The sequence below is a fragment of the Candida margitis genome, assembly GCF_024628925.1.
Source record: "Candida margitis strain CBS 14175 chromosome Unknown scaffold9, whole genome shotgun sequence".
Lineage (NCBI taxonomy): Eukaryota > Fungi > Ascomycota > Pichiomycetes > Serinales > Debaryomycetaceae > Lodderomyces > Lodderomyces margitis.
Window position 1 is genome coordinate 103345 of NW_026261766.1, and position 27296 is coordinate 130640.

The 27296-nt window shown below is 38.3% G+C and overlaps 11 protein-coding genes across 11 annotated transcripts; 5 read left to right on the top strand and 6 right to left on the bottom strand. All coding sequences in view use genetic code 12, as the record gives it.

Annotated features, from left to right (window-relative positions):
- Positions 1-115: 115 nt before the first annotated feature.
- Positions 116-1786, bottom strand: CANMA_001287 (uncharacterized protein; the record flags this gene model as incomplete). Its single annotated transcript, XM_051813240.1, has 1 exon — positions 116-1786. One exon carries the CDS (start codon positions 1784-1786, stop codon positions 116-118), a length of 1671 nt encoding a protein of 556 aa, XP_051673050.1.
- A 391-nt stretch (positions 1787-2177) lies between these two features.
- CANMA_001288 (NUP49) lies at positions 2178-4413 on the bottom strand (the record flags this gene model as incomplete). The annotated part of the gene is made up of 2 exons (XM_051813241.1): positions 2178-2908; positions 3096-4413. 2 exons carry the CDS (start codon positions 4411-4413, stop codon positions 2178-2180), a joined length of 2049 nt encoding a protein of 682 aa, XP_051673051.1.
- A 159-nt stretch (positions 4414-4572) lies between these two features.
- Positions 4573-5826, top strand: CANMA_001289 (ssDNA endodeoxyribonuclease; the record flags this gene model as incomplete). Its single annotated transcript, XM_051813242.1, has 1 exon — positions 4573-5826. The coding sequence occupies one exon, from the start codon at positions 4573-4575 to the stop codon at positions 5824-5826; it is 1254 nt and encodes a 417-aa protein (XP_051673052.1).
- A 2878-nt stretch (positions 5827-8704) lies between these two features.
- MPT5 (Mpt5p) lies at positions 8705-11578 on the top strand (the record flags this gene model as incomplete). Its single annotated transcript, XM_051813243.1, has 1 exon — positions 8705-11578. One exon carries the CDS (start codon positions 8705-8707, stop codon positions 11576-11578), a length of 2874 nt encoding a protein of 957 aa, XP_051673053.1.
- Positions 11579-12457: 879 nt separating this feature from the next.
- Positions 12458-13399, bottom strand: CANMA_001291 (uncharacterized protein; the record flags this gene model as incomplete). Its single annotated transcript, XM_051813244.1, has 1 exon — positions 12458-13399. The coding sequence occupies one exon, from the start codon at positions 13397-13399 to the stop codon at positions 12458-12460; it is 942 nt and encodes a 313-aa protein (XP_051673054.1).
- Positions 13400-13876: 477 nt separating this feature from the next.
- SEC18 (AAA family ATPase) lies at positions 13877-16258 on the top strand (the record flags this gene model as incomplete). The annotated part of the gene is made up of 1 exon (XM_051813245.1): positions 13877-16258. The coding sequence occupies one exon, from the start codon at positions 13877-13879 to the stop codon at positions 16256-16258; it is 2382 nt and encodes a 793-aa protein (XP_051673055.1).
- A 71-nt stretch (positions 16259-16329) lies between these two features.
- MNN2 (Mnn2p) lies at positions 16330-18117 on the bottom strand (the record flags this gene model as incomplete). The annotated part of the gene is made up of 1 exon (XM_051813246.1): positions 16330-18117. The coding sequence occupies one exon, from the start codon at positions 18115-18117 to the stop codon at positions 16330-16332; it is 1788 nt and encodes a 595-aa protein (XP_051673056.1).
- Positions 18118-18714: 597 nt separating this feature from the next.
- CANMA_001294 (uncharacterized protein) lies at positions 18715-20565 on the top strand (the record flags this gene model as incomplete). The annotated part of the gene is made up of 1 exon (XM_051813247.1): positions 18715-20565. The coding sequence occupies one exon, from the start codon at positions 18715-18717 to the stop codon at positions 20563-20565; it is 1851 nt and encodes a 616-aa protein (XP_051673057.1).
- Positions 20566-21303: 738 nt separating this feature from the next.
- Positions 21304-24936, top strand: SPA2 (Spa2p; the record flags this gene model as incomplete). The annotated part of the gene is made up of 1 exon (XM_051813248.1): positions 21304-24936. The coding sequence occupies one exon, from the start codon at positions 21304-21306 to the stop codon at positions 24934-24936; it is 3633 nt and encodes a 1210-aa protein (XP_051673058.1).
- A 117-nt stretch (positions 24937-25053) lies between these two features.
- On the bottom strand, positions 25054-25890 carry CANMA_001296 (U2-type spliceosomal complex subunit; the record flags this gene model as incomplete). The annotated part of the gene is made up of 1 exon (XM_051813249.1): positions 25054-25890. The coding sequence occupies one exon, from the start codon at positions 25888-25890 to the stop codon at positions 25054-25056; it is 837 nt and encodes a 278-aa protein (XP_051673059.1).
- A 181-nt stretch (positions 25891-26071) lies between these two features.
- Positions 26072-27253, bottom strand: CANMA_001297 (uncharacterized protein; the record flags this gene model as incomplete). Its single annotated transcript, XM_051813250.1, has 1 exon — positions 26072-27253. The coding sequence occupies one exon, from the start codon at positions 27251-27253 to the stop codon at positions 26072-26074; it is 1182 nt and encodes a 393-aa protein (XP_051673060.1).
- Positions 27254-27296: the final 43 nt, after the last annotated feature.

A 27296-nucleotide genomic window follows, 5' to 3' on the forward strand; every position in this document is an offset into this window, starting at 1 on the left:
GCACTTTCTACAATTTATATATGTATAGTCTAATAAGTAAAGAGCTCCTTTTATTACACACCTGTAGATATATATATCCATGCACATAGATTCGTGAGGAGATGTTTCCCCTTTCCTAGATGTAATACGACTCAAACCGTGTATGAGTTCTTCCAGGATTGGCAAACTGAAATCCCACAAGAGTTCGACCATGCCGTACACCCATGTCTATTATGCGATGCAATCTGTAATTTCTAAAATGTCCGTATATGCGCGTTTCAAATTCCACCTCTAACACCGCGACTTGATCTTTGATGGCTCGTGACAAGTTGATTACTTTGAATCTTGAACCTGTGGTGAAGATTAAGTGATTATTGATTAGTTGAAATTGCTGAAATGTGTCGTTTCCATGATTGTAAGACATAACTTGTTCAAACTCTTTAGTCCGGGGATAATAATACAGGATTAGATTGTGATTGACAATTAGCCATTTGGATGCCGACAAGATAAAAAAATGGCGCAAGCTATCAAACGTGTGCCGCTCAATTTGTTTCTCTTTGTAATTGATGGCCAAAATCTCCTTTCCCACCTTGACGTATATGAAGTCTCCTTTCAACTTAGCCAGTGGTTGCTCCATAGACATCCGAGTTGTGAATAGTTTAAACTCCTGAAATTTCTTCAAGTCAGGGTTATATTCAAAATATACAATTTGACCACTTGAAGTTACAGCAACAATTTGGCTATCCACAACATCACAGGTCGCAATCATAGAGCTAGTTAGCATACGTTCAACTGGCTTATAAATGTATTCGGGTTTCGGACCATCATGCGCTATCAAAAATGCATCCAAACGAGACTGCACTTGAAAGTAGCTTGCACCACTTTTCAATACGGAATTAATTTCATTAATACTAGTTGAAGAAGATTGAGTAAACTGAAAGCTATCCAATCCAAACATCTTATTGAGATTATTGCCGATTTTTTTATGACATTTGCTAAATTGAGTTTTGAGAAACCTCATTAAGGGCACTGTTAAATCTTCAAAAGAATTGTCGATTGAACTGAAAGTATGGAATTTTAGCACAGGACAATGTTTCTCTCCAAAGAATTCATAATTTTGTAAAATGTAAGACACCGACCTAGTATCATTGTATCCAGTATATATCCTTGTGTGCAACGGATTCTGATTGTAAGTTGCAAAGAGATCATCGGCCCCAACTTTAGTCAAATTCTGATATCCGTCGGCAACAATGCAATACATAGATTGTGGGGGAACAAATAGTTTCCCTGAAGAAGTAAATACAGACATGTTTAACACTTGTTCGTCTCCATATTTAGTCATAGCCACGATAAAGTAATCTTTGTGGTATGCCGCAATTGTACCTTGTGGCGGTATGATATGATTTTGCTCTAGCTTAGCACCATTTCGAATGGTATCAATCAAGTCATTCTTGAAATAGATTTTGTTTAGATCAATAGTGCCAGTTTTCAAGCCGAGGAGGGTCAAGTGATCAAATTCAACTCTTCGTAGCCTCTGATAAACTTTATCTGAGGGAGGAAATGGAGTCACACGAGGATTATTGATCACTTGTTGTCCATGACGTCTTTTTTTACTTTCTTTATCGTGTTTTTTCTGTTCCTGCTTCTCTACTTTGTCAAAGTGTTGATTACGTTTCTCCGCTTGGACTGAATTGTTGTGATATTTTTGCGACGCGTCGTTTTCAACAGGTACAGCTCCATTTGTTATCTTGAAATATCTCCCGCGAGATTCGTCAAAATAATAGCCAGGGATCTTTGCTGGTGGCATGGTTTATAGCTAGGGTTTTGAGGTGGTGTATAGTACTAGTCAGGAGAGGAAATTTTGTTTTCGCTTAAACCTTTTGTTTTGTGTAATTGATCGATGCTACCAAATTACGAGCACTGGAGACGTCTACAACATAGCTTCATTTAGTAGAGACATTGCTGAACTTGTATTAGTGGTTAAAAGGAGAAACTAAATCAGTCTTGTATCCTCGAGGCACTTTCCATTTTCTAAAGTAAGAGCAATCAAAAATGACAAGACTGTGGCTATTGGCACTCTTCGTCAATTTAAACCTCACATTCAACTGTGGAGGCAGCAAAAGCCATCAATCTCTACTTCATTTCAACGTCCATTTGATACTGGCAAAATCCAACAAACCACATCAGCTCTACGCTGCCTAATCGACGTCAAAATCCAACTCATAATCTTGATTAAACTTCCCTTCCATTTTGTTATAGCTCCTTTCATTAATCTTCCTCAACATTAACTCCTCAAACCCATTGGATCGATCAATACCATCCCAAAAATATCCAGCTGGGATATCAAATCGATTCAGTGGGTTGACCCCCTTGTTATACATATATTGTGATCGCGGTTTATCTTCATATTCGAGCTTCTCTTTGTCATCGTCGTCTTGGAAAATATTTAGGGGATCTTCGAAATTATCATTGAGTTTGAGTTTGAACTTGGTCGATTCTTGCTGCTGTTGTTCTTGGACTGATGTGCGGACTTGTGTTTGCTGTCGCAGCTCGTGTTTCTCATCTTTGCGTTGTTGGAAATTTCGGTTGGCCTCCTCAATATCAATGATTCGACCGGATGCATCACGATACACGGTGCTTTGTGATGCTGCTGAAGTTGGTGTAGTTGATGACGCTTGTCGTTCTTGTGTGGGTAGCTCCACCAATGACTTGTTGTCTATTCGTTTGAATCCTTTATGCTCCTTTACATTCTCGACTATCATTGGTTTAGATTCGTCATAGTCGTTGATTTCGTCGAGTGGAGTGTTGTCTTCGACAGTTGGCGTCGGTATATGCTGTTTTGCTTTGGTGATGGTTATATTTGAACTTTGAACAGGGATCACTTTCTTCTTTTTCTTTTTTTCTTTCTTTTCAGTCTGCGTGGGACCGCCTAGGTACTTTGAAAGGTAATCAGCTCGTGACATGTTAGCATACAATTGAATGCGATGAGATTATACATGAGTGGAAGTGATGCTTCGGAATCGATTTCCTTTTTTTTTTGTTCCCTTTCACATCCAAATCAGCGAAGATTACAACAATCGCAAAGAAAGTTACTTTGTATTACACATCTTACTTACTCTGCCTATTTATCTCATTATGCAATTGAGCCATAGTCTCACATAGATCCATGAATAGAGTATATTGTGATTTGATGACTTGAATGATACTAGCCAAGTTGCCAAACCCTTCGTTGCAGTTTTTCTCCAATCCATTTAGTACACTCTCCAACTCATTGATTGTCTCTTCGTATATATTGAGCACTTCGTAATACTTTTTAATCTTTTTGATAAAAAACTCATTTAATTGGTATGAGCTAGATAACTTTGTTCCCGGAGTACTCAACTGAATGATTAGTTGCATGATGTTATTTACATCCTCTGTGATTTCATTGTTCATGTTCTTGAGGTCTTGTAATTGGTTGGTGTCAAATTTAAGGGCTTGCTTCGTGGATAGCAATTTGTTTTGCAAGTACGTAATATCTTTGGGAATGGTATTGATCAAATCATCATGTTTGGTGATATCTGAGTTCAATGTAGTCGCAATTAGATGCTGAGTATTTATATATGTATCAAGCTGCTGTAATTCATTTTTGATGTTTGGCGGGAGGTCACCAACTCTAGTCATAGCTGTTAATTGAGTTGTTTCGTTTGACTGTTGTGATTGCTGCTGCTGTTGTTGCTGAGACTGCGAAGATTGTCCAAAGAGCCCACCTGAAATTGCAGGTTTGCTTCCAAATAATCCACCACCAGATTGATTGGTATTTGATCCAAATAAACTCCCACTTTGTTGTGTACTTGTGTTACTGTTGCCAAACAATCCTCCACTCGATTGGTTTGTATTACTTCCTCCACCGACAATACCACCATTTGGTTGCGAAGAAGAACTTGAACCAAATAAACCACCTGATGTAGTACTAGGTTTCCCAAATAAACCACCACTCGTAGTAGTATTCAGTTGTCCTCCAAATAATCCACCTCCAGTAGATGGTTGTTGCTGGTTCAGCTGTCCAAAAAGCCCATTACCAGACGAAGGTTGTTGTTGTTGTTGTTGGTTTTGAATATTGCCAAATAAGCCTCCTGACTGCGATGGCTGCTGTTGTTGTTGTTGTTGGTTTGATTGTCCAAATAATCCACCACTGGTGCCACTGGTACTACTTTGACCAAATAACCCACCATTCGTGCTTCCTGCAGGTTTACTCCCAAACAATCCTCCTGATGTATTCTGTTGTTGTTGTTGCGGTTGCTGCTGAGCATTTGATTGTCCGAATAAACCTCCACTGGGTGCAGAGCCTACAGACCCTGACTTTGGTCCGAATAGTCCACCCCCAGTTGCATTTGTATTTCCAGATCCAAATCCTCCAAATGATGGAGTTGTGGATGATGCCAGACCAAACATTTATTCGCCAATTGCTGTGTGACTGTTGTTTATGATGGAGCTTAATATTGTCTTTTTTTTGTTTTTTTTGTTTTTTTTTTGTTCTTCGCATTTTACTTTTGTTCCACGGTTAGTCCAGATCTGTTGCTAATGTAAACGCAGCTTACTGCATCAAATGACATGGGTAATCTACATACGGAGCTATTTGAACAGGTAAACCATCAAATAGAAGAAGCTTTTGAGAAGCTTAGAAAGGAAGACCAAGATACAATCCAGAAACTAAGAGAAGAAAATAGTGCATTGAAAGCAGCCTTGCGACTACGAGAGGAGGAATTAGCGACACTAAGATCACATGGAGGGGCAACAGAAGCAAGATCCAGCGACTTTGCATCGCCAACAGAGGGCCCAAGCGTGTCTCTATTCACTAAATCATCACAGAAAGTGCATAGTGTTAGTGCTAAGGACGAGACCTCGAACATTGCTCCAGTTGACAACATTTATTTACTTCCAACTCAGTACAGTGATACCGACGAAGAAGGCAGCGTTTTCAACAAGACTTCGTCTCCCCTCAAGGTTAATTATAGTCTGCGAAGAGGATCTGTCAGTGGCAGCACATCCTCAAAGTCAATCATTGTCGGCTACAAGAAGGAGACGTTGCAACCTAAGAGCCAATTGACTCTGATGAAGAGCGGAAGTTCTCCAAGTGGTTCACCACCTCGCAAAATAGCATGCCTCAAGAGTACAGAACTAAAGGAAGATGAAGATGCTGATGAAAACACTCCACCTACATCACAAGGAAATATAGGAACTGAGAATGATGTTGAAGTTGAACAGATTGCCGATTCTCAGGAGGAAGAAGACAAGCTCATCAGTCAAACAATTGTTCCTGTCACACCATCACCCCCACCCATTGAAGTGCCGAAAAACTTAACCATAATCCAGACTAGACAATTTCTCACCCGTTATTACACCAATATGCTCAAAACTAATCCCAATTTCAAGATCAACTTGTATCAACATCCAATAAAACAAATATCGTGGGACTTTAGTGACTTTGTTGCCAACAAAAACTACAAGCCCGACAATTTCACCCAATTCATTAAAAGAAACTCGATAATGGATACTAAAAAGTTTAATCAATATAAACAATTTTACAAATATGATCATAATGGACAAGAATTCGAAGATAAACTACTGCAGATATTTGATAAATTTGAATCACCACCAGGGTTTATGCAACTGGATTTTCCAAGTACGCAAGAGTTGGACGAGAGAAGACGAACTGTACAAGAACGGCAACTGAATCGAGTGGCTCGGAGAATAGCTAGTTGCGTATCGGTAGAAAATAGGGTTCAAATTGGTGAGTTTGTATTTGGACTTGATATTTTGAATCAATACGTCATTCAAGGACGGTGGTATAGTAATTGTGGCTAGATAAAAAAAAGGTGTCTAAAGTTTTCATTTCGGTTGTTGCATTTGCAAGTTAGATTTTATTTAGAGTTTTGTATTATTAATGGATAGAGGGTTTTCTTTGTGAAAGTAAGGAAAAGTGATGTATTTCTGTTAACCTGTTATGAAACGTATATTGTGGCGTGTACTCTCGTTGGTTAAATCAACATTGTGCATTTGTTGGGTGTTGAGCGTTGATAATCAGAGGATGTAGTAAGAAAATGTTGGAGATTCAGCGTACTAAACCAAAAAAAAAATTGTAGGGCATGTAGTTCTACTTGTACTTTTTTTGCAACATGGGCAAGAACAAGAAAAAGGGTAGCCTATGAATTAATGTTGCACAATTGTTTGAAACATTCATTTGACACTACTTGTGTTGAGCATATTAGACAACTGCTAAAGATCAAATGAGCTGACTGATTGAATACATTCTCTCAGTGTAGTACAAAGAGGAATGGTATCTTGGGTAATCGACGTTTAAAAGAGGTTATTAGTAACCAAATTTGGTAAGACATACCATAGTCGAAGGTAATCTCGATTCCATAGCAAACATTTGCGTGAATATTAAGCTGTCGAAGAAAATATAAACTCTGTTGGCATATCCTTACTTGCAATTCGTCTTACTTTTTTCCGTCACATCCCTTTCAGGTAAAGACAGAACTGGGTTTGTGCACGTTGGTGGTTTTTTCTTAATGCAGAAGCATATTGACAAAACAGACACAGGCTTAGTGACGAGGATTGTTGTCAATACGTAATAGCACTTGCTTATAAATAGTGCTACAACCCCATCCAAGAAATGCAGTCTGTATAATAGCAGGCAAGTGTGTCGAAATTAGAGGCGCTGAAGCTGTTAGATGGGTAGATCGATAAATTTTGTCTGTCGGAAGATGAATAGAAAAAGTTAGCGCGCTGCAGTAAAGCAAATTGATTACATAATCAGATTAAAGAATCTCTATGTCATTTTTTTGATCTTGTCGTAAAATTGTCCTGAAAATGAGGGGTGTATTTGCGCTTAAATTTTTTATTTTTTCTGCTGTCTTTTGTCGTGTAAAGTTTTATGATGATGATGATAGATTTGTCTGTCTGTGTCTATGTGTTGTGCGTGTCCGATAGTTTCTTTTTGTTTTTGTTTTTTTTTCCTTTCCTTCCCCTTTCGTTAATGAAGATAAATATATAATAATAAGTGATGATGTTTCACAAGATATTATTGGAGAGAATGTGAAATATAAAGCTTAAGTATATAAAGTGTTTGAAACAGCACGTTCGTTTCAACTGTGTGCGTTGAGGTGAAACCTTCTTAATTTTGGTACTCTTTCTTCTTTTCAATCAACAAGTGTGGGGACGAATCGGAACTCTCCACAGTCAATATCACAGTCCACTTTTTGACTCTTCTTTCTTTTCTTTTTATTTCTTTGTTTGTTGCGTATTTACTTTTTCTTTTGCCTTTGCCTTTGCCTTTGCCTTTGTTTTTGTCTTTTGTGGTGTGTGTATGTGTGTCTTAACACGAGTGCGTGTGCCAAAGTGGTCTTTTGTCGTTGTGGTGATGTGAAATCATCGTCAATTTATTCTTGCGCTTGATCATGTTGAATAAAGTTCACAAAAATGCGAAATCTTTTTGCCTAACAACAATTGACACCCCAATGGCGAAGGGAAAGGAGCAAGAGAGAGAGGGGGAGAAGAGTTTCGATGAGCTTTTGTTGTAGCAAACCTTTTGTTAAAGGTTTTGAATTTAGTAGACGGGGTTAATGTTCATATTTAAGCCAGATTCTTTTCTATTGTTCGAATAAATGGGCCAAGGCGCAAGAAATTGCAAATCTAGAACTTGCTCTCCACCGCCACCAACAACCATCTCTTTTAATGCACATAGAGGCACCAAGAAGAACACCTATCAAGTGAGATCAAACAACCAAATGTATATAATAATGAACATCAACGGGTCGTTTTAAATCTATGATAAGGCAAGCAAAGTTCTTACAAGAGTGTTACAAATTAACGAAAACTAAAAAAAGAATAATAATAACAAAAATAATAATAACAATAACTGAATACAGGACAGGTAATTGCAAGGATAGGTCAAACCCAAGTGTGCAGAATCTATACCAACAAATTTATCCTTTACTTCTACCCCTACCTCTATTTAAAATAAACTGATTTACAAAAGTAAGTTCGCTATTCGTCTGCACCACAACTGTAGTTATATTTTGAAGTCCGTAGTAAAATTTTCATACCCTTCTGCATTTGTGTGTGTTTAGTAATAACCGTAAAAAAAAATACCTAACCGTGAAATGCGAAGTGTGTGTACTGTATCGTACACTTGGGTGTAAAAGTAGGCCATTCTGACAATAGCAAAGACAATTATTTATGCACCACCACAGACACCAGTCGATGAATAGCTCAGATTGTATACCACCTTTGTAAACACTAGAGTTTAAACTTCTGCTGGTGCTCCATCAAACTGTTCAACTCTTTTCTACTTAAGCAGGAGTAGTTTGCAACTAAGGAAGAAGCGGAGGCGTCTATCTAAATGCAACTTAGCTACTGAATTCTAGTCATAAGTGAAATATGTCGTAGTTAATAGTGGTTGAAAGCGTAATATACAGGACTTACACTAATAATACAAAAGAGAAAAAGGTTGTGTATACAAAAATGCTTTTTTGGTTTGGTTTTAGTAGTAGTACAGTAAGTAGTATACAGTACAAAATTTAATTTTATAAATTGGATCAGCACAATTCAAAATTTCCAACCCATTACAAACTTCCCTCTCTTATTACACTAGTGAGTTTAAAGGCAAAACCATCCTGCCATGTCTTCATCTCAACCACACCAACACACCCACAATCCTCACAGTCTTTCGATCAACTCAATGACATCAATAATCGAACCTACCACTCCTCCTAACCACTCATTGTCCTCTAATAATAATAGTACCAATATTAACAACCCTCTACATTTTCACCTGCACCAACAACCACTCCACCAGCCAAAAACACCAGCTACATCCACAACTGCATCTTCCAACTCATCATCCTCAACGGCAAATACTTCGTACATGCACAATCGCAGCTTGTCGTCTAATGGGTCATTTGCAAAATTTGGTACTCATCCTAATGTAGGTAAATCGGTTTTATGGGATTCTTCCAACAAGTTGAACCATAACTTGAATTTACCTAACTTCAATATTGATAATGAAGTAATATCGACTCCATTAATTATTCCATCGTCAAATCGGGGCTCAGTCAGTTCGACAACCTCGACCCCATCGTCACAAGTCTCCTCCTTCCAAAAATTATCACTAGACACTACCAACTATAATTCTACCACAACCAATAATAACCATACAAATAATTCCAATACCAATAACAATGACAAAAATATTGTCAAAACCACTGGCGCAAGCATAGCCAACAATGGTGGTGGCAATTACAAGCTCGATACCAGTACAGACAACAAGGAAAATTTGTTGAGGAAGTCCTATAATGGAACGGATGCCGTTGTTGGGGTGGGCTCAGAAAATGTTGTTAACGTCATTGGCGATGTCATATCAAACTCATCTGCTTCAACTCCGCCTTCATCAATTAATTATGCCCTCAACCCCGTGCCATCAATCATTGTACCACCAAAGATCGACAAAGAATATCTTGTTTCCATTAACAAGTTGCCGCTTACTCAGTTGAAGCTGGAGATATTGAAACTTGCAAAGGACCAATATGGGTGCCGGTTTTTGCAAAAGAAGATTGACGAGAATTTGGTTTCGAGTTACCAAGTAAGGGCATCAAACTTTGAGGTTATTTTTGATCAAATATATCCTTGTATGTGCGAGTTGATTGTTGACCCATTTGGTAACTACTTGGTGCAAAAGATGATCCCATACTGCAGTGAAGACAACTTGAGCTTGATGTTGGAGATTTTGCAGTACAACCTTTGCCAAATATCGGTTAACCAACATGGTACAAGAGCGTTGCAAAAGATTATTGACAGTTTGAACAACACGTCTCAGTTGAGTTTATTAATCAAAGGCTTGAAGCCGTATATTATTGACTTGATCAGGGACTTGAATGGGAACCATGTGATTCAAAAGATTTTAAACAAATACAAGCCTCCCGACTGTCAATTTATCTACGACTCTATAATTGAGGATTTGTACACCGTTGCTACTCACAAACATGGTTGTTGTGTGTTGCAGAAATGCCTTAATCATGTTACATCGCAACAGTTGGATCAGTTTTCCAAAGCTATTTTGAAGTTTGACAACTTTAAAATGTTGATTAATGACCAGTTTGGGAATTATGTGTTGCAATACTTGATTTCAATCAACTCAATCGATGTAAGCTATGGAATGTTTCAAAATTTTCTTCAAGTTGGCATAACTAATTTATGCAATTCCAAGTTTAGTTCAAATGTTGTGGAAAAGTTTTTGAAAAATTGTTATAATAACGAGCCTATGGATATCGCTTTTGCCAGATTGAAGGTTGAGTTGATTTACAACATCTTGGCTAATGATTTGAATGTGTTGGTCAATGATCCATATGGGAATTATGTTATCCAAACTTTGCTTGATATTTTAATCCATCCACAAATCAACTACCTCAATGTGCCCAAGATCTCGGCACTTGTGCCAAGGAGAGACCAGATTGACCCCGGAAATGAACAAAGCTTGCAAGTTGCTATTATCAAGTATTGGTTCCAAAATTGCAAGATTGCATCATCGTTTGGTAAGCGTATACAATCGAAAATCAACACTATTTTGAACAACAACGGTGCTACTTCGTCTTCAACATCAATCAACAAAGTCAGCAAGAAAAGCAGCCAAATGAATGCTAATGGAGAATTTGTAATCAATGAAGTGCAGTATCAAGTAAGGCCGCAAAATTACCAGCCTCTTGGTCCTCATCATGAGACACTGCTGGAATTTCCATATCAGCTTGAACAACACCCTCAGCAACAATATTTCCGCAACAGTTTAACACCCATGGCCAACCAGAATGGAAGTGCCCTGTCTATTGACTACATCCACCCATTGGACAGTGGTTCACAAAGAAGAAATTTTTCCATGCCCTCAAACTTTTATTCAACAAAATCAATCAATAATAATAACAATAGTAATAACAATCTTCCTGCTGGAGCAAATGAATTCAGCCACATGTACACACCTACTGCAAATGTCAATTCTATGAATCCAGGATCATCTGTATTATCAATGCATCCAAACAACACTGGTAATGGTATGAATCCTCCGCCATCAAACTATTTATTAGGTGGAGACAGTCAGTCAAATATGAGGAAGTATACGCCAGAGGATATGGGTAATAGTGCAATTAATCCTTACGCAGCACCTTACATCCCACCAATGAATAATGGCGGAATGTACTATCAGCAGCCACAACCGGTGCAAATGGCGCCTCCATTTTATCCAGCCGTGAGTGGTCAGAGCCATCAGCACAGTCCATCAGTTGGTACACTCAATCAGTCAAAACCGTACCATCAGCAACACCAAATGGCTGGGCACTACATTACAAGATCTAAAGATACTACTCCACCTTTGATGCAAGTTCCCAACTATCAAAATGGTTTACCAGGTCCGCAAGCAATGCAGTTTACTCCAAATGGTGTACAAGGGCAACAACCTAACTCAGTAACACCTATGCTGAACAGAGGAGTACATCATTCGCATAATGTCTCGTGGTCTTCGTCATCATCCAACCAAGGCGGGACTGCATACGGAACACCAAGTTGGTGATTGAAGAAGTCAGTTTTATTTTCCTTTGGTTTTGCTGTTTGAAGTTGATTCAAAAATGTACATGTGTAACTACGCTTTCGTCAACGTCAGGTTTACATCTTTGCGCCCACAGTATATATTTTTTTTCTATCAAGCAGATTTGCTGTGTTCTGTCTCCTATTTTCCTTCTTTACATATATATACCTTTTATTTTTGTTGTTTTTTTTTTTGTCATTTTGCTAAAGATTCAGAATTGTATATTCCCGATTATTTGGTTACTAGTTTACAAACTACTACTTTTATATAAAAATATACGTTTTATTCCAATTAATATATATTTTTGTTGTAGTATACACCTGTGAGTTAAGTCCGAATTGGATCGGAGATAAAAATTCCCCTGACGTATTTTATGTCTGGCTTTTGTGTCTTTTTGGTGTCGCGAAATTAATCATTACAAGAACTTGTTTAATAAAGTTTCCGAAAAAGGAAAGTTGCTCATTTTAACTCCATACAGTTTTTCTAAAGCTCAGTTTAATATTATTATTTTACCGTGCTATTATTTTATTTTTTCTGTTGCGTCTTGAAATTAAAAGAAAAAATACATTTTTTATTTGTTTACATTTTTTTTCTTGTTGCAACGCAATTTAAATTTTTAATTTTAAGTTTTGAATTTTTTTTCTTTTTTTTGCAGTAATTTAAAATTTCGCTAAAAGTTCAAAAATGGTCTTCATTTTTTTGTTTTTTTTTTGCAGTAATTTCGCCGAGACTTCCTGAAAACGAGAGGTTTTTAATTTTTTCATTTTTTCACACATGTGGTAGCTCACGTGAAAAAAGACGATGACGTAATCGATTATGTAATTGCTCTACAAACATCTAATCTTCACTGTTCTGGTTTACTTACTATTCCACATCAGTGATGAACTTTGTCACGGATTCAATCAATATATCAAAAACACCTCCTCGGGATCCTTCACCTAAATCATGTGTAGCTCCTTCAATAATTTTACTGTTAGAGTTCCAATATTCAGATGGGGTCGATCTTTGGAATCTGGAGACTAGTTCAGCTTTATTTACTGACGAGGGAACGAACTGATCACTACCTGAATACAACACCAACAAGGGGACAGTAATTCTACCAAATGTCTTTTTGAAGTCGTCATCAGTCAAGTAAGAGGAGAAGAAGTCATCGTCTCCGCGCTTGCTAGTCAATGAGTAAAATCTGTAGGCAGTTACTGGTGTATTAAAGACTAATTTTCTGAACTTCTCGGGCAAAATATGCGACTCTTTGCCCTGAGAAATGTAATCATCGTACACCTCCTTTAGCAAAGCACCGAGCTCCTCCTTCTTTAAATCATTTGAGAATGCTTCAGAATCAGAAACTGAAGCTTGTAAGATTGCTCCTTGAATTTGAGCTGAGTCGGGAAGATCTCCTCTATTATTGACGTTTACCAAGTAATGCAATGAGTTTTGACATCCTGTCGAATGACCCATCAACACAATCTTGCGTCTTTTACCACCCGTTTCAGACCGGAAATATTGTACTGCTTTTTTAATTTGATTCGAGTCTCTTTCCAAGCTACTGGTGCCAAATCCTGAATATGCTGATGAGAGTAAAACTTGCACTAAATTCCAACTTTCACCATCTTGAGATTTGAATTTGGTTGTGGCTTCTGCGAGTGCTGGCAAATATGGAACATTCAATAATCCATTTCCTAACCCACCAATGAACAAGATGATATTTGGTGTAGTTTGTTTGGAGGATGGTGTGAATTCAAAAGCTGTCAAGTTGAACCCATACGTATGAACAATACCTTCTTGTGGAGGAACTTTACTTAATGACATTTGTAGCTATATTAGGGTTGGAATAACAAGGAAATGTTAATGATTTTGTTGTTGTTGTTGTTTTTGTTGTTGTTGTGCACTTGACTCTCGGTATAGGAGTGCTCTGATGTAATCGAGGCGTCACTTGTCGACAAGTTTATTGTTCGGAGTGATTTAAAACATCTAGTGTTAGAATACTGTCTCCGTTACTTCTCTTGTTTGACATTATCACACTTGAAATATAACTTGAGTGCACACTGTACTATGGTTGACATGAGATACATCCCATCCATGTTTCATAAGCCTTACTAATTGAATATCAACGCTTCTTGTGAATAATAGTTGCCAGAGTGATTTGAAAATTTTAGTCGTGTAAATGTGCCAAACAATATGCATAAAAGGCGTGGCAAATCTGAGCATAAAATTGCAACACTTTATTTCAGTTATTTCATTGTTCTGTTAGTCAAACTACGTACACACCTAGATCGACTATTGCCTATGATGGAAAAATTTGGATTCCACAAAGTGTCCAATAGTCCCACTTCGCCAAATCAACCAAAGATTACCCACAATGTGTCGGATCGTCCGCATCATCCTCCGCGCCACGAACCGGTTGAACCTTTCAGAAAACAATTGAGAGTTAGCAATGCCCCCGGAAACGACGTTGTGGTTGCCAACTGTGTGGCTGTAAACCCTGGAGACTTTGCCCATTTCCCAGACAGAACACCAATAATCTTGGATGGCGTTTTCGTGTACTCAATCGCTAAGGATGACCGTATGAAACCAGGCCATATCGGTTTGGCCGGAAATATGAGGTCATGGGGTAAGTACTCCTTTGATCAGATTGTTCATGTTGAAACATATGATATTTTCCAATCGGGACAACAACAACAGTACCTTGGCGCAATTGATCTTCTGATTGATTTCGTTAAAGCCAAAGCCAACTCATCCCCGTTGAATCACGATGATTTGGTAAACATTTTCCACCAAAAGTATGACAATCAGATATTGCAGCCTACTCAAGTGATATACATGGACTTCCACGGTGTTTATTACTCAGTCAAAGTCGAACAAGTTCAAATTATTGATGTAAACACCAAGGATAATTTACCTAGCTTCAAAGATTCGGGTGACATCAAAACAAAGGGTATTTTCATAAAGTCAACTGATGTAGTATTTTATCCATATGAGGGATCAAAAATCAATATATCAAAGAGCAAGAGCTTGAAATCAAGAATATTCGGTGGTAATGGCGCACAAGAATCTCGTCGTCACACCAGGAAACAAATAATCAATCCAGATTTCAAGTTGGAAGATTTGGGTATTGGTGGGTTAGACTCTGAATTCCAGGATATTTTCCGACGTGCTTTCAACTCAAGAATCTTACCACCAGAAATTGCAGAAAAGTTGGACTACAAACATTGTAAAGGTTTGTTGTTGTACGGACCTCCTGGTACAGGTAAGACATTGATTGCTCGTAAGTTGTCAAAGATGTTGAATGGAAAAGAACCCAAGATTGTCAATGGTCCTGAAATGTTGAGCAAGTATGTTGGTGCGTCTGAGGAAAATATCCGTAATTTGTTTAAGGATGCTGAAGCTGAATACAAACTCAAAGGTGAAGATTCAGACTTGCACGTTATTATATTCGATGAATTGGATTCAGTTTTCAAGCAAAGAGGTTCAGGAAAAAGCGACGGAACCGGAGTTGGTGACAATGTAGTGAATCAGTTGTTGTCTAAGATGGATGGTGTTGATCAATTAAACAACATTCTTGTCATTGGTATGACCAACAGACTTGATTTGATCGATACAGCATTGTTGAGACCTGGTAGATTTGAAATCCAGATTGAAATTGCCTTGCCTGATGAGAAGGGTAGAAAAGACATTTTCATGATTCATACAAAAAAGTTGAGAGAAAATGGATTGTTAACTTCCGATGTTAATTTCGACGAATTGAGTATATTGACCAAGAACTTTACTGGTGCCGAAATTGAAGGTCTTTGTAATTCTGCCAAGTCATACGCCGTTTCCCGTCACACCAAGAAAGGATCTTTGGCTCAAATTGATCCTGAATCTATTGCCAATATGCACATTACTCGAAACGATTTCCTTTTGGCCTTGAATGATATTCGTCCAGCTTTTGGTACCGATGAAGAGGATCTTGCTCAACAGGCTCAACATGGTATCATCCTGTTCAACCAAACAATTGCAAACATTTTTGACAAGGGCCACTCTATTATTGATGTGGTGAAATCGAGTGACTCTGAAACATTAAGAAGTCTTTTGTTGTATGGACCACCAGGAGTTGGAAAAACTGCCATTGCTACTACTTTAGCCTTAAACAGTGACTTTCCTTTTATCAAGATGTTGTCTGCTGAAACATTGGTTGGTATGGGCGAAGCTAGAAAGATTCAGGAGATTGACAATGTTTTTAGAGATGTTCACAAGTCTCCATTAAATGTCTTGGTTATTGATAAAATTGAAAACATTATAAACTATAATCCTATTGGACCTAGATTTTCAAACGACATCCTTCAAGTCTTGAACGTGTACTTGACCAAGAAGCCACCTAGAGGTAGGAGATTGTTGATTATTGGTACAACTTCGCAGTACTCGGTCTTGAAGCACATGAATCTTATAGATAGTTTCAATGATGTTATTCCAGTCCCCCCTATTAAATCAGTTGAAGAAGTTGGTAAAGTTTTGGATAAATTGGGCTTTATGGCACCAGAACAGAGACTGGAAATTTTACATCAACTTGGACAGTATGATATCAACATTGGGGTAAAGAGTTTGATTGATGTATTGATGGTTAGCAAGTATTCAAGAGATACAGTTGATGAAGTTGTCAACAACATTGTTGAAAAAATGAATGGTTAGAAGCTTTTGTCTTTATAGACAACAATAATTAAATTAGTTATTTAGAAAAATACAACATACAACACAAGTACCTACTCGGCCTTGTTGTCCTTTGTCTCCTTAAGCCACTTCAAATGGGGAATAAACACATCTTCACATCGTTTGATATTGCTCTGCTCCTCGTCCTTAATGTACTGGAGATATTCACCCATATATGTCGTGTCCTTTGTCACCGACACGTCATCATCAATTGCCTTTCCATTAGATCCATAGTAATTGGGGCAAATACTTTCAGTAAAGAATTGTAGCACACGCAAGTCAAAGTCATAACCAACATTATCCTTTACTGCACCATACATACGTATATGCTCATCGGAATCTTTGTAAACAAGATCATAATTATCGACTAACCAGTTAGGATAAAATTTTGGATACGACAAATGCATAAATATGATATCGACATCTTTGGCGTCTGTCGAGGCTTGGATTGGATCGTAATGTCCCAATGCTTTGGAGGCAAATGAATTTGATGCCTTGGAATGATATCCAGTCCATTGGAACTGTTTTAATGTTTGGTGCCATGGCTCATTCATCGCATGTGCAGCAGCGATAAAGGTCTCTTTGTCACCTTCTCCTGCCGAACCTTGTGTCAAGATGGGGTAATAAAACTCAGGTCCAAACACATTATAGTACAAGCAAAGAAGCAATGTTTTCAAATGCTTAGTTTTGTTGATGATAAACATACCAGTCTCGGAAGTTGGGTCAGGCAAAGTGCCTTCAAAGTCATGGAACCTAGAGTTTTCAAAAGTGTACTCTGACAACGGACGGAGGTTTTCCTTACCACCAGCTTGTTTGATATCGTAAGCACTGTACCTGACTTTATTCTCTCTGACTTCAACATTGGCAATATCGTAGTACATAGGGTTGGTAGTTCTGGCCCAAGCATCAGGCCACAAGATCAAATTGTTCTTCTTGTACAAGTCGGACTCAAATAGGTAATCCACGTTTTTGGTTGGGAAATTGTCTGAGTCCAAGTACAACACATTTTCAAACCTTGAGCTCAACAAAGCCAACATCTTGTATTGATAGCCTCCAATATTGAATCTTTCCAGTAAATCTTGTGCCAACTTTGAATCAAATACATTACACCTGGCATTGTATGTTCTCAAAATGTGTTCACAGAATGACTTTTCATAATCATCCTGTGTTGCAAGGAAGAGTTCAATTGGTAATTTCGAGCCGGTGGCACGAAGTTGCTTAATGACAAGATACGACAACCAACTGTACCTGCCCCCTCCCACTAATACATAGCCCGATGAATCCTCGTAAATATTCCAGTCTGGATCACTAGGGACCATTTTACCAAAGGTGGTCACACCTTCATTCAAAAGTTGTGGTATATGCTCATTCACGTATCTTGAATGACTCGATTTCATCGCTTCAAAAGTTGCCTCCGAGATATCCAACACGTTCTCGAGGTAATCTTTATTGAACAAAAAGGAGCCGTCATTAGAAAAGACCTCTTTTGCTTTTTGGTCTTTTTCTTTGTATCTATCCTTGATTGATGGTTGATTTATCTTGTATTTTTCAAGGTCATCAAAGAATAAAGTATAATCTTCAAGCTTTGGGTTTTTAGTTTTTGGCTTTGCTTTTGATAAACCGGACGGTTGTTTCGAGTTGGGTTGTTGGTTTGATACTGGTGGAATATTGTTGCCAGGAATGGGTCTATTGTGAGTATTGCCCACTGGTTTCTTGTTCAAGGATTCATCAAGAATGCGTTGCAATTCCTCATTTTTAATATTGTTTGTAGTGAGAAAGTGCAAACCAACCACGACTGCCACGATTAGGAGGAATAACCTCAACCTTTGCTTCGATATCATTTGGTGTAAGTGGTGGCTTAAGAAAATATATATCTAAATATAGATGATATTTTTTTTCTTTGTTTATTTTTCCTTTGTCGAAGGAATTATTGTAAAATCCCCTTGGAAAGAAAAAATAATAAAAAAAAAAATTAGAAAAGAATCTGAAGATGCATATCGTGACATTTTGAGCTCAACGATCGATGAAAAGGTGTTAGGTCTGATCAATAATGTGGGGACTAGAAATAATCCCAACTTGATCACTAGCAGCTTGTTCCTCTTTTTTTGAAGTGTCAGAGGAAAATTCCGCTGCTATCTTTTACAAGCTTCCAAGGAACTATCGTTGAGAGGAGAATAACTTAATTACATCGATGGGCTTGTTCGTGATTCTCTAACCGGTGCCTAAGGTAAACTATGGACAACTCATTCCTTTAGACGCCATAATGCAAATGCGTTCTATATATAAGTGATCTTTGACCCTGTAATGAAATTACACAAACCCAAGACACAAAGTGTAGAACTAGATTTAGACATGTCAATGAGTAAGCAATTATAAAAATATCCCACAATCAATCCTTTTCTTTACCAAACAACCAACCACTCTCCCCTTTTTTCTTTATGATCAGACAAGCTAAAAGAATGACACATAACTCGAAGCTTTTCAATGCAGTCAAGACATCGTCGTTCACAAACCACATAGCTCCCGACAATAGGATCCCCACCATTGAAGTTGCCTTGGAGAATGAGAACAAGATTACCAATAAACCAAGAAATTTATTAAGTGGTGGGTTTTCATGGGTATTGCCTACTCCTAGAGGAGACTACGAATTCTTGATAGCAAACCCTAAAGCAATTAAGGACTTGGGATTGGATCAGTCAGAAGTTGAAGAACCTATTTTTCGGGAAATCGTTAGTGGCGAATATTATGAAGATAGAAAGACATTCTTGGAGAATGGGTTCCCTATGCCTTATGCTCAGGCATATGCTGGGTGGCAGTTTGGACAGTTTGCAGGGCAATTGGGAGATGGAAGAGTTACCAACTTGTTTGAACTCGACAAGACAAAGAAGGACAATGACAACAGGCACAAGTACGAGCTTCAACTTAAAGGTGCAGGACTTACTCCATACTCAAGATTTGCAGATGGAAAAGCCGTTCTTAGGTCTTCAATCAGAGAGTATATCATATCCGAGCATTTAAATGCTATCGGAGTTCCCAGTACCAGGGCCTTGGCATTGACTTATTTGCCATCGACATTAGCACAACGTCATGCAGCTGAAAGATGTGCTATTGTAGCAAGATTTGCCGAGAGCTGGGTGAGATTAGGAACATTTGATTTGTATCGATACAGAGGCGACCGTGAAGGGGTACGCAAGTTGTCGGATTATGTAATGTCCGAGTTGTTCACTATTGATGGAAATAAATTTCAGAACTTCGAGCGCATTAGTAAGTTGAGGCCGGACTTGACAAATCTAAAGGGCGACTCTCTAACTGACTATGACAAAATGTACTATGAAACCATCATTAGAAATGCTGAAACTACTGCAATTTCCCAATGCTATGGGTTTTTGAATGGGGTCTTGAATACTGATAACACTTCGATAATCGGTCTTACCATAGACTTTGGACCATTTTCGATAATGGATAAGTATGATCCGAACTATACACCCAATTCAGAGGACCATGAGTCTAGGTACGGGTACAGGAACGTTCCAACGGCAATATGGTGGAACTTGACCCGTTTGGGAGAGGATTTGGCTGAGTTGATAGGAGCAGGACAAAAATTGTTAGACAATCCTGAGTTCAAAGAGGGTGTAAAAGAGGAATGGGAAGAAAATATTATAACTAGAGCTACTAAAGTTATAGAGATGGGTGGGGAAATCTACCAATTCGCATACACAAAGAAATATGTTGAAACGTTTTTCAAGAGATTGGGGTTGGCTCAAGAATTGATTGACGAAAAGAACCCCGATGCCCAGAATGTTCAATTGCTAATGCCGATGTTAGAAGCATTAGAAAAGTTGCAAACTGATTTCAACTTGTTTTTTTTGAAATTACAAGGCGTTGATTTCAATTCTTCCTATAAAGACATAGCTGAGCTGTTTTTGGAACGATATGATCCTAATACAAATAGGAACCACAAGGAAGATATTACTAAGCAGTTCTTGGACTGGCTCAAGATATATCACGGATTAAAGAAAAAGTCTGCTGAATACAAGAATGCTCCAGATGCTGCAAAATATAACCCCAAGTTTTTACCCAGGAATTGGATTCTTGAACAAGTAATTGAGAAAGTGTCAGAATCTAATGGCAAGGATATAAGCTATTTGAAAAAATTGCAAGACATGAGTTCTAATCCATTTGATGATCAGCTTTGGGGCGACGATTTGAAAGAAGTTGAAGAGTCGTGGATTTTGCAAGGTGAGAAAGGAGATGAGTACTCGATGTTACAATGCAGTTGTTCAAGTTAGAGAGTTTTTTTAAGTGATTGTTTTAGAGACGGCTCTCATATTGTTGTATAGATTTGAGGTAATACATTAAAGACAATAGTGAAAGGCTTACGTAAATGGTGTTTGATTTTGCACAAGCATCTTATGGTTATCGTTGCGGTTGAGTTGATGTGGCTGTCTAATTGCAGCCACAAAACTGAGAAAAGACGCGTCTGCATTTGAAGTAATTTTGTCTTGGATCGATGAATCACAAAATCAGAAGAAAAAAAAAGAAACAAACCAAAACAACGTTGGATGTGACTTTGTTATTGCGGAAGTTTAGCTCAAGTCTAATATGAATCTAGACTTGTATTCACTTTAAATAGCTGTCTAATGCCACATAACTCTTCCCCTAGTTGTTTCAAAACGATACTTACTGTGTAAATTCATTTTATTGGTGATAACTAGCCTCAAAGGGGGGTGCTTTGTAGAATCAAAGAACACTTCATTGAGAGAGAGAAAGCAAAAAAAAAATAAAAAAAAAAGAGAGAAAAAAATTATAATCTTTTGAATTCTCATTCTGTTTTAACCACCACCAAACCCAAAGGAAGAAAAAAAAAACAAAAATTAAAAAGGGAAATTTGGCAACACAGTTGGAAACATCAACAAATTGGTATCAAGTAACACTACTACAGTGGCATCAATTAGAGGGCTGAAGGAATACAAGTACATCCAACATCGACTGTATTTAAATATACCCAGTTGTTTATTTATTCTACCATGAGTGAGAATAATCTAGTGCACCACTACACTGTTTTAAAACAGTTTCTTGATATTTCAGATGATCAGCAGACAAGATCGAAATCAACATCATCAAGAGCTCAAAGAGCCAGAGAGAAATTGCTAAAACTATCAGCTGCCCAATTTAAAGAGTTAAGTACAGATGTTTATGACGAGTTGAAACGTAGGATTGACGAAAGTAGAGGAGAACCAGATTACTTGTTACCTAAATCATCGTTTCATCCTAAAAGAAATCAAGCTAGACAAAAGTTGGCATCTTTACCTCAAACGAGATTTAAGGATTTAGTGGCTGACATATCTTACGAGATTGAAAGAAGAGAGCTTCATATCGAACATAAAGATTCAGCTGAACCTCGTCGCACATCCTTATCATCTAATCATACTAACAATGCACACATTTCACATGAGCGCAAAGCTTCGCAAGCATCTTCACATGCTACAAATGGTTATCATAGCCGTCTGACGTCACATCATGCTAATGATTTTCATCCACAAGAGCATCATCACAAGGTTCCCGATGACCAATTGAACCACTCGGAAGATCATGTCACCTCTAGTAAGAATATCACAATACCTGATGCAGAAGCTTCAAACCAGTCCATTGGTATTCAGCAGTCTACGGTGATTCCCACGAAAGCAAACCTCACTTGGTCAAGCGATGAAGAGGATGATGAAAAAGATACCAACGATAAGAAAGAGGAAGAGGGCCCACCCCAACAAAGGCAGATCAATGGCGATCAAATAGGACTGCAACAGGTGGAGTTTGAGAGGAGCAAGATCTTAGAGTTGGAGAAAGAATTGGATGCCTTTAAAAAGCAGTTGAACAACGTAGAGAAACAAAAGGAGGCGCTTTCAGAGAAGTTGACATCCTTGCAAGATGATTATGACTTTTCCGTTAAACAAAACAAATCCCTTAGTGAGGAGCTCGAACTGTTGGGTCAAGAAAAAGAGAATTGGATTTCCAAACACGAAACTTTGAGCAAATCTTTACAGGCCAATGACAAGTCTGAAGAGCTTGAAAAATTGAAATCGATAAATGCAGCTTTAAGGCTTGAAAACCAATCGTTGAAGAACACTTCGCCTGTTAACAGATCGATATCAAACCAGTCGCCCAGCCAACCAGATTTACAAACAAAAGCTAGCAATGCCAACATAGCTGGCTTTTTGGACAAATTAGAGAAAATCGATATGCCTTCAGCTAGCAACCCCTCTACCTTAGAGTTGAAGAATCAAGTCAAACAGTGGCAACGTAGATATGAAGACTCCAGATCCAAATTTATTGCAAGTGAGATCAAGAAAACTACTTTGTCAAAAATTGAATTGAAATCATTCATATCTCCGCAAGGATTAATCTCGATAAAATTGGTCAGTGACGCGCAAGCCTTGTTGGAGTCTTTTCTCGTGTACATTGCTGATAACTGGGATGTCAATGTCATGTTTGAGAAAGTTTCAAAAATTGCTGTCATTATGAATGAAATTGCTGCACAGGGGGAGCATCAAGTTCCAAATAGTAACGAGCATTCAATTTTGTTGCGAGAAGCTGCTGCATATGCCTTGACTGCTACTAGGTACCATGCTACGTACAGGCTGTTATTCCCAAAGTTTATTGTTGAGAAAGCGTTAGGGGAAATGAATTGTGTCCTTTGTGACTTGGTTGCGGCTTCAAAACTTAATGAGAATTCGACAAACTTGAGAAAGCTTGAACCGGAGAAGAAAAGTTCGGCTACACCTTCGCAAGTAGATTATGGTGTTAGACCTTTGAAAATGGCCAACAAATTGAAGCTGAGTAATCCAAATATGATTAATGGAACTTATTATCAGACACCGCCCCAGAAACAACAACAACAGCGAACACCACCCCAAAATACAAAGCAGTCCCCTCCTCAAAGATCTCAACAAACACAACCCAGCACGATTCAACAATCGCCACCGGAAAGGAAGGATTCGTGTTTAAAGTCTGGCGAAGAGACATCGATGCAAGGAGTATCCTATGAGCCTAAAAAACGCGGGGAAGAATTACAATTGAAACAAGAACATCATTTTGAGCATGATAAAACACTGCATCCTGATGGGCTTCGTAGAATACAACAACTTTCCCCTGAAATTTCCAGGCAGCAGCCGCATTATAGTGGGCAGCCGTCATCGGAATCGAATGCTCCCACTGCTCAGCCGGTATCTGTAAATCACAAGAGCCTGGCTGATGGTCTTAGTCATGAAAACAATCCTTCCCAAAACCCATTTGTGGCATCGGTTACGGGCAGAGGTGATAGCATTGTCCCCCAAACTATTGAAAGAGATGCAGTGCCTTTAGCTAACAGAGACATCAATAGGGAGCCAATAGCTGAAAAGCATCCGGATAGACACATTGGCAATGCAAAAACTTTGACACCATCTCCATCAAAAACAGAAAGGGCCACCAACGTCTCAACCCTTGGCCGCAAATTTGCAGAAGCAGCAGTCAATAATGATCAGTCTTCCCCGCCAGCAATGAAAACCACGCCAACAAAGAAGGGTAACATAATGGATAGAGTGAAACAGTTTGAAAGCTCACCCGATGGTCAAATGAGGTCGAGCCCGCAACGTTTCCAAAGATCTCCAAGATCTTTTGAATCAACTGATGAAAGCGATGCACCAAGAAGACTTGCAGACCCGTTCACTTCTAAGTTACAAGGAGAGCTTGAAGGATCAGCACCAATTGCTAGAAATGATGATACTGATACCGATGTTCCGCTTGCTGGTAGAGGTAGGGGTATTTTGCAATCATTTAAAGACAGGTCCAATACAGAATCAAATTCAAATGACCTTAATGTGGATGCAAAACCAGAACACCTGTCTGGAAAGGATGATGAGGGACTGAATCGTGAAGCAGGATATAGTAGAGCACAAAGCAAAAATGCACCTGCAAAAGAAGAAGCAAGAAGAGTTGGTGATTTTGCACCCATCAAGCACACATTTGATGACAACGAGCCTGAAGTCCGTGTGAGGATAAGCTCTCCTAAAATGCCTCTTGAAACAAGCTCGCTGGGTGAATCCGATGATGATTACGAAGACGAAAGGGATACACAATCAGAAGCTAGGCAAAGGCAAGAATATCGTAAATCGATGGCTGCTGCAACCTTTAATGTTGACTTGTTTGATATTGATGACCCTGACAACACTTTAACACAAGTGTTGCTTTATCTTGAACATCAAACAGTGGAAGTTATCAATACTATTCAATCATTACTTGGGGCTATTAAGAAGCCCAATGCCACAAGGAGTGATTTGCGTCAAAAATCGAAAGCCATTACTATTGTTATATCCCAAATGTGTGAGGCTACAAACACTTCAATGAATCAGACACGTAATGCGCAATTGAAGGAACACGGAAGTTGGGTAGTGAAGTCATTGGAAGATTGTTACCACCGAATGGATGTCTTGTGTAAACCAGCGCAAGACTCCAATGAGGGGCAATTTGCTGATAAGAATTTCAAACAAAGGTTAGCAGGCATTTCCTTCGATATTGCTAAATGTACTAAAGAGTTAGTCAAGACTGTTGAAGAAGCCAGTCTTAAAGAAGATATCGCTTACCTTGATGCTAGACTTAGTCGTAATGATGAAGATTTGACATAAAATGGAGATAGCAGAAGTTTTATGTCTTTGTCTGCCTCACACATATATATATATCCTGAATAGATATACTACATGTCGATACTACGTAAAATATGATTATACAAACGAAGTTTAGATTTATTTGATGTATTTTGACAAAAAGTCGTTATGGAATTGTGAATTTAACGAATCAGTAGTGAAATTGGCGTGTTGGTCTTCCTTTGTGTCGTTGAATCTTTTAGCCAGTTTTCTCCAACCACGTTTCTTTGGAGGTAGGTCTTGGTTATGCATCTGATTTGAATTTGGTAATTGGCTTGTAAAAGGAGAGTCTATACTAGGTGTATTTGTCTTGTCTTGTTTGATCCTGTTTATTTCAGCAATCAAAGCAGCTGTTTCACCTTCGTCTTCATCCTCATCCTCGTCATCTTCCTCATCCCCACTGCTTGATTTATTATTGAGTTTGCCACCTATTGCTGCTTCAACTTTCACTCGTGATTTTTTTAACTTGGGTTCGGCATCACTTCCTTCTTCTAATAACTCAACAGAAGTCTTGACCTCGGTGTCCTCTTTGTCGATTAATTTGCAATGCTCGATCTGTTCACCATTACCCTCTCGTATTCTCTTAATAGTTTGATTTGTGCGTTTATTATGTGGGTCTTTGTTAGCCAGGGTTTTGAGGCTTGGAGTTGCTTCGTCATTGTCATCATCCTCACTACTTTCACCCTCTGTAGCATCGTCTTGAGCGTTGTTTGCTTGCAATGATGCAGCTATATTATGGTCTTGCCCGCTACTATCGCTTCTCCTATTACCGTTTTTCAACTCCGTTACAGCACTATCAAAAGTATGGGCTGGTATATCTGATCTTAATTTAAGATTCTGCAGTTGAGGCAAAGACCGCGCATGTACTATTGAGTCTCGAATAGTGATATTTTTACCCTTTTTGCTTTCTAACGTTGGTCTGTGGTTTGTTGTCATTATGGATGAGTTATAGTGGGGTTTTGTAATTGCGGTGTACTTTTGTATTCACAATAAGCTTTTCTTTTCTTATGTGATGAGCCGCAGAATAGCAAAGAGCACGATTGCAATTTAATCATTTACACTACAATTATTGCATACTATAAAATATAGGAGCTGTCTATTAAGATAAACTTATACGCTACGCCTCATCATCGGAAACAATCTCTTCTTCCCAGTTTACATCTTCATCGTCCAAGTTTTCTCTTTTTGGCATCAACTCACTCATTATTGGACCACCTAATTGATTCAATAGCTCATTCACTTGATCAGCCAATACTGGATCATTCTCACTATCCAATTCACTATTGATTATTTTATAAGCAGATGTCAAAGTCGACCTTGTATTAGCAAGTAATTGTTTAATCTCGGGTGTATCGTTCAACTGAGAGATTTCCAATTCACGATAATCGTCCTTCCCATCATTATTACTGCCATTAAACGATGCTGTTGATATTTGTTTAGCCTTGAACAAGTTTGCCAATGCTTCAATGTAAAATGCATCTAGTATAGAGTCATTGATATCTTGAATATTAGAAGCGATATCAATGGCAACTTCATATTGTTCCAATTCAATTGCATATCGAGATAATGTAACCAAAGGTTGGATCAACTCAACATACTCCATACCTACTTCGAACGCATCGTCAGCACCTGTTTCATTGGTTTCCTTTTTGTTGGCAAAATCTTCCAATTTTGTTTTATGCAACTTGAATAACTCCCATGATTTGTTTAATGCGTCAATGGCATCTTGTTGACGTTGCTGTGAAATTCTAATTGATGATAAAATGGAATACGTTTCCGGGTTAGTAGGATCAATAGATAAACTAAACTCAATCAACTCGTTACATTTCGATTCTGCTTCGGGTTCCATACATAAATCAGTCATCCAAATCTCAACACTGGCAAAAATACCCAGATTTAACTTCTTATCCACCCACTGTTTATATTCATTAGTATCTTTGTATCCCCCTTTTTGCAATTCTTCGCCATTCATCTGTCCTTGGTTTATACTGGCCAATATTTCATTCAACTTATTCAATCCAGTATTTATATAATTCAAACCATCAGCACCACCAATAATTTGTCCCAAGTATAAAAACTTTTCAACTCCCAAACTTGCATCAGGATCTAGTTCACATGCTTGTATTAGAATATTGTAGGCTTGTTCTAATTCATTGCTTTCAAGTAAAGTTTCACCTAATATAGCAAGAAATTCAGGAGATGTTGTATTGGAAGTGATGTGAGGCGTGAGAATTTCCAATGCCTTCTCAGGTTGCGATGTAGCTAGGAAACCCCTGGCTTGTGGTATTATATCGGTCATTATCTTCCAAATGTGAATTACTAAGTATAAGACAGACTATAGA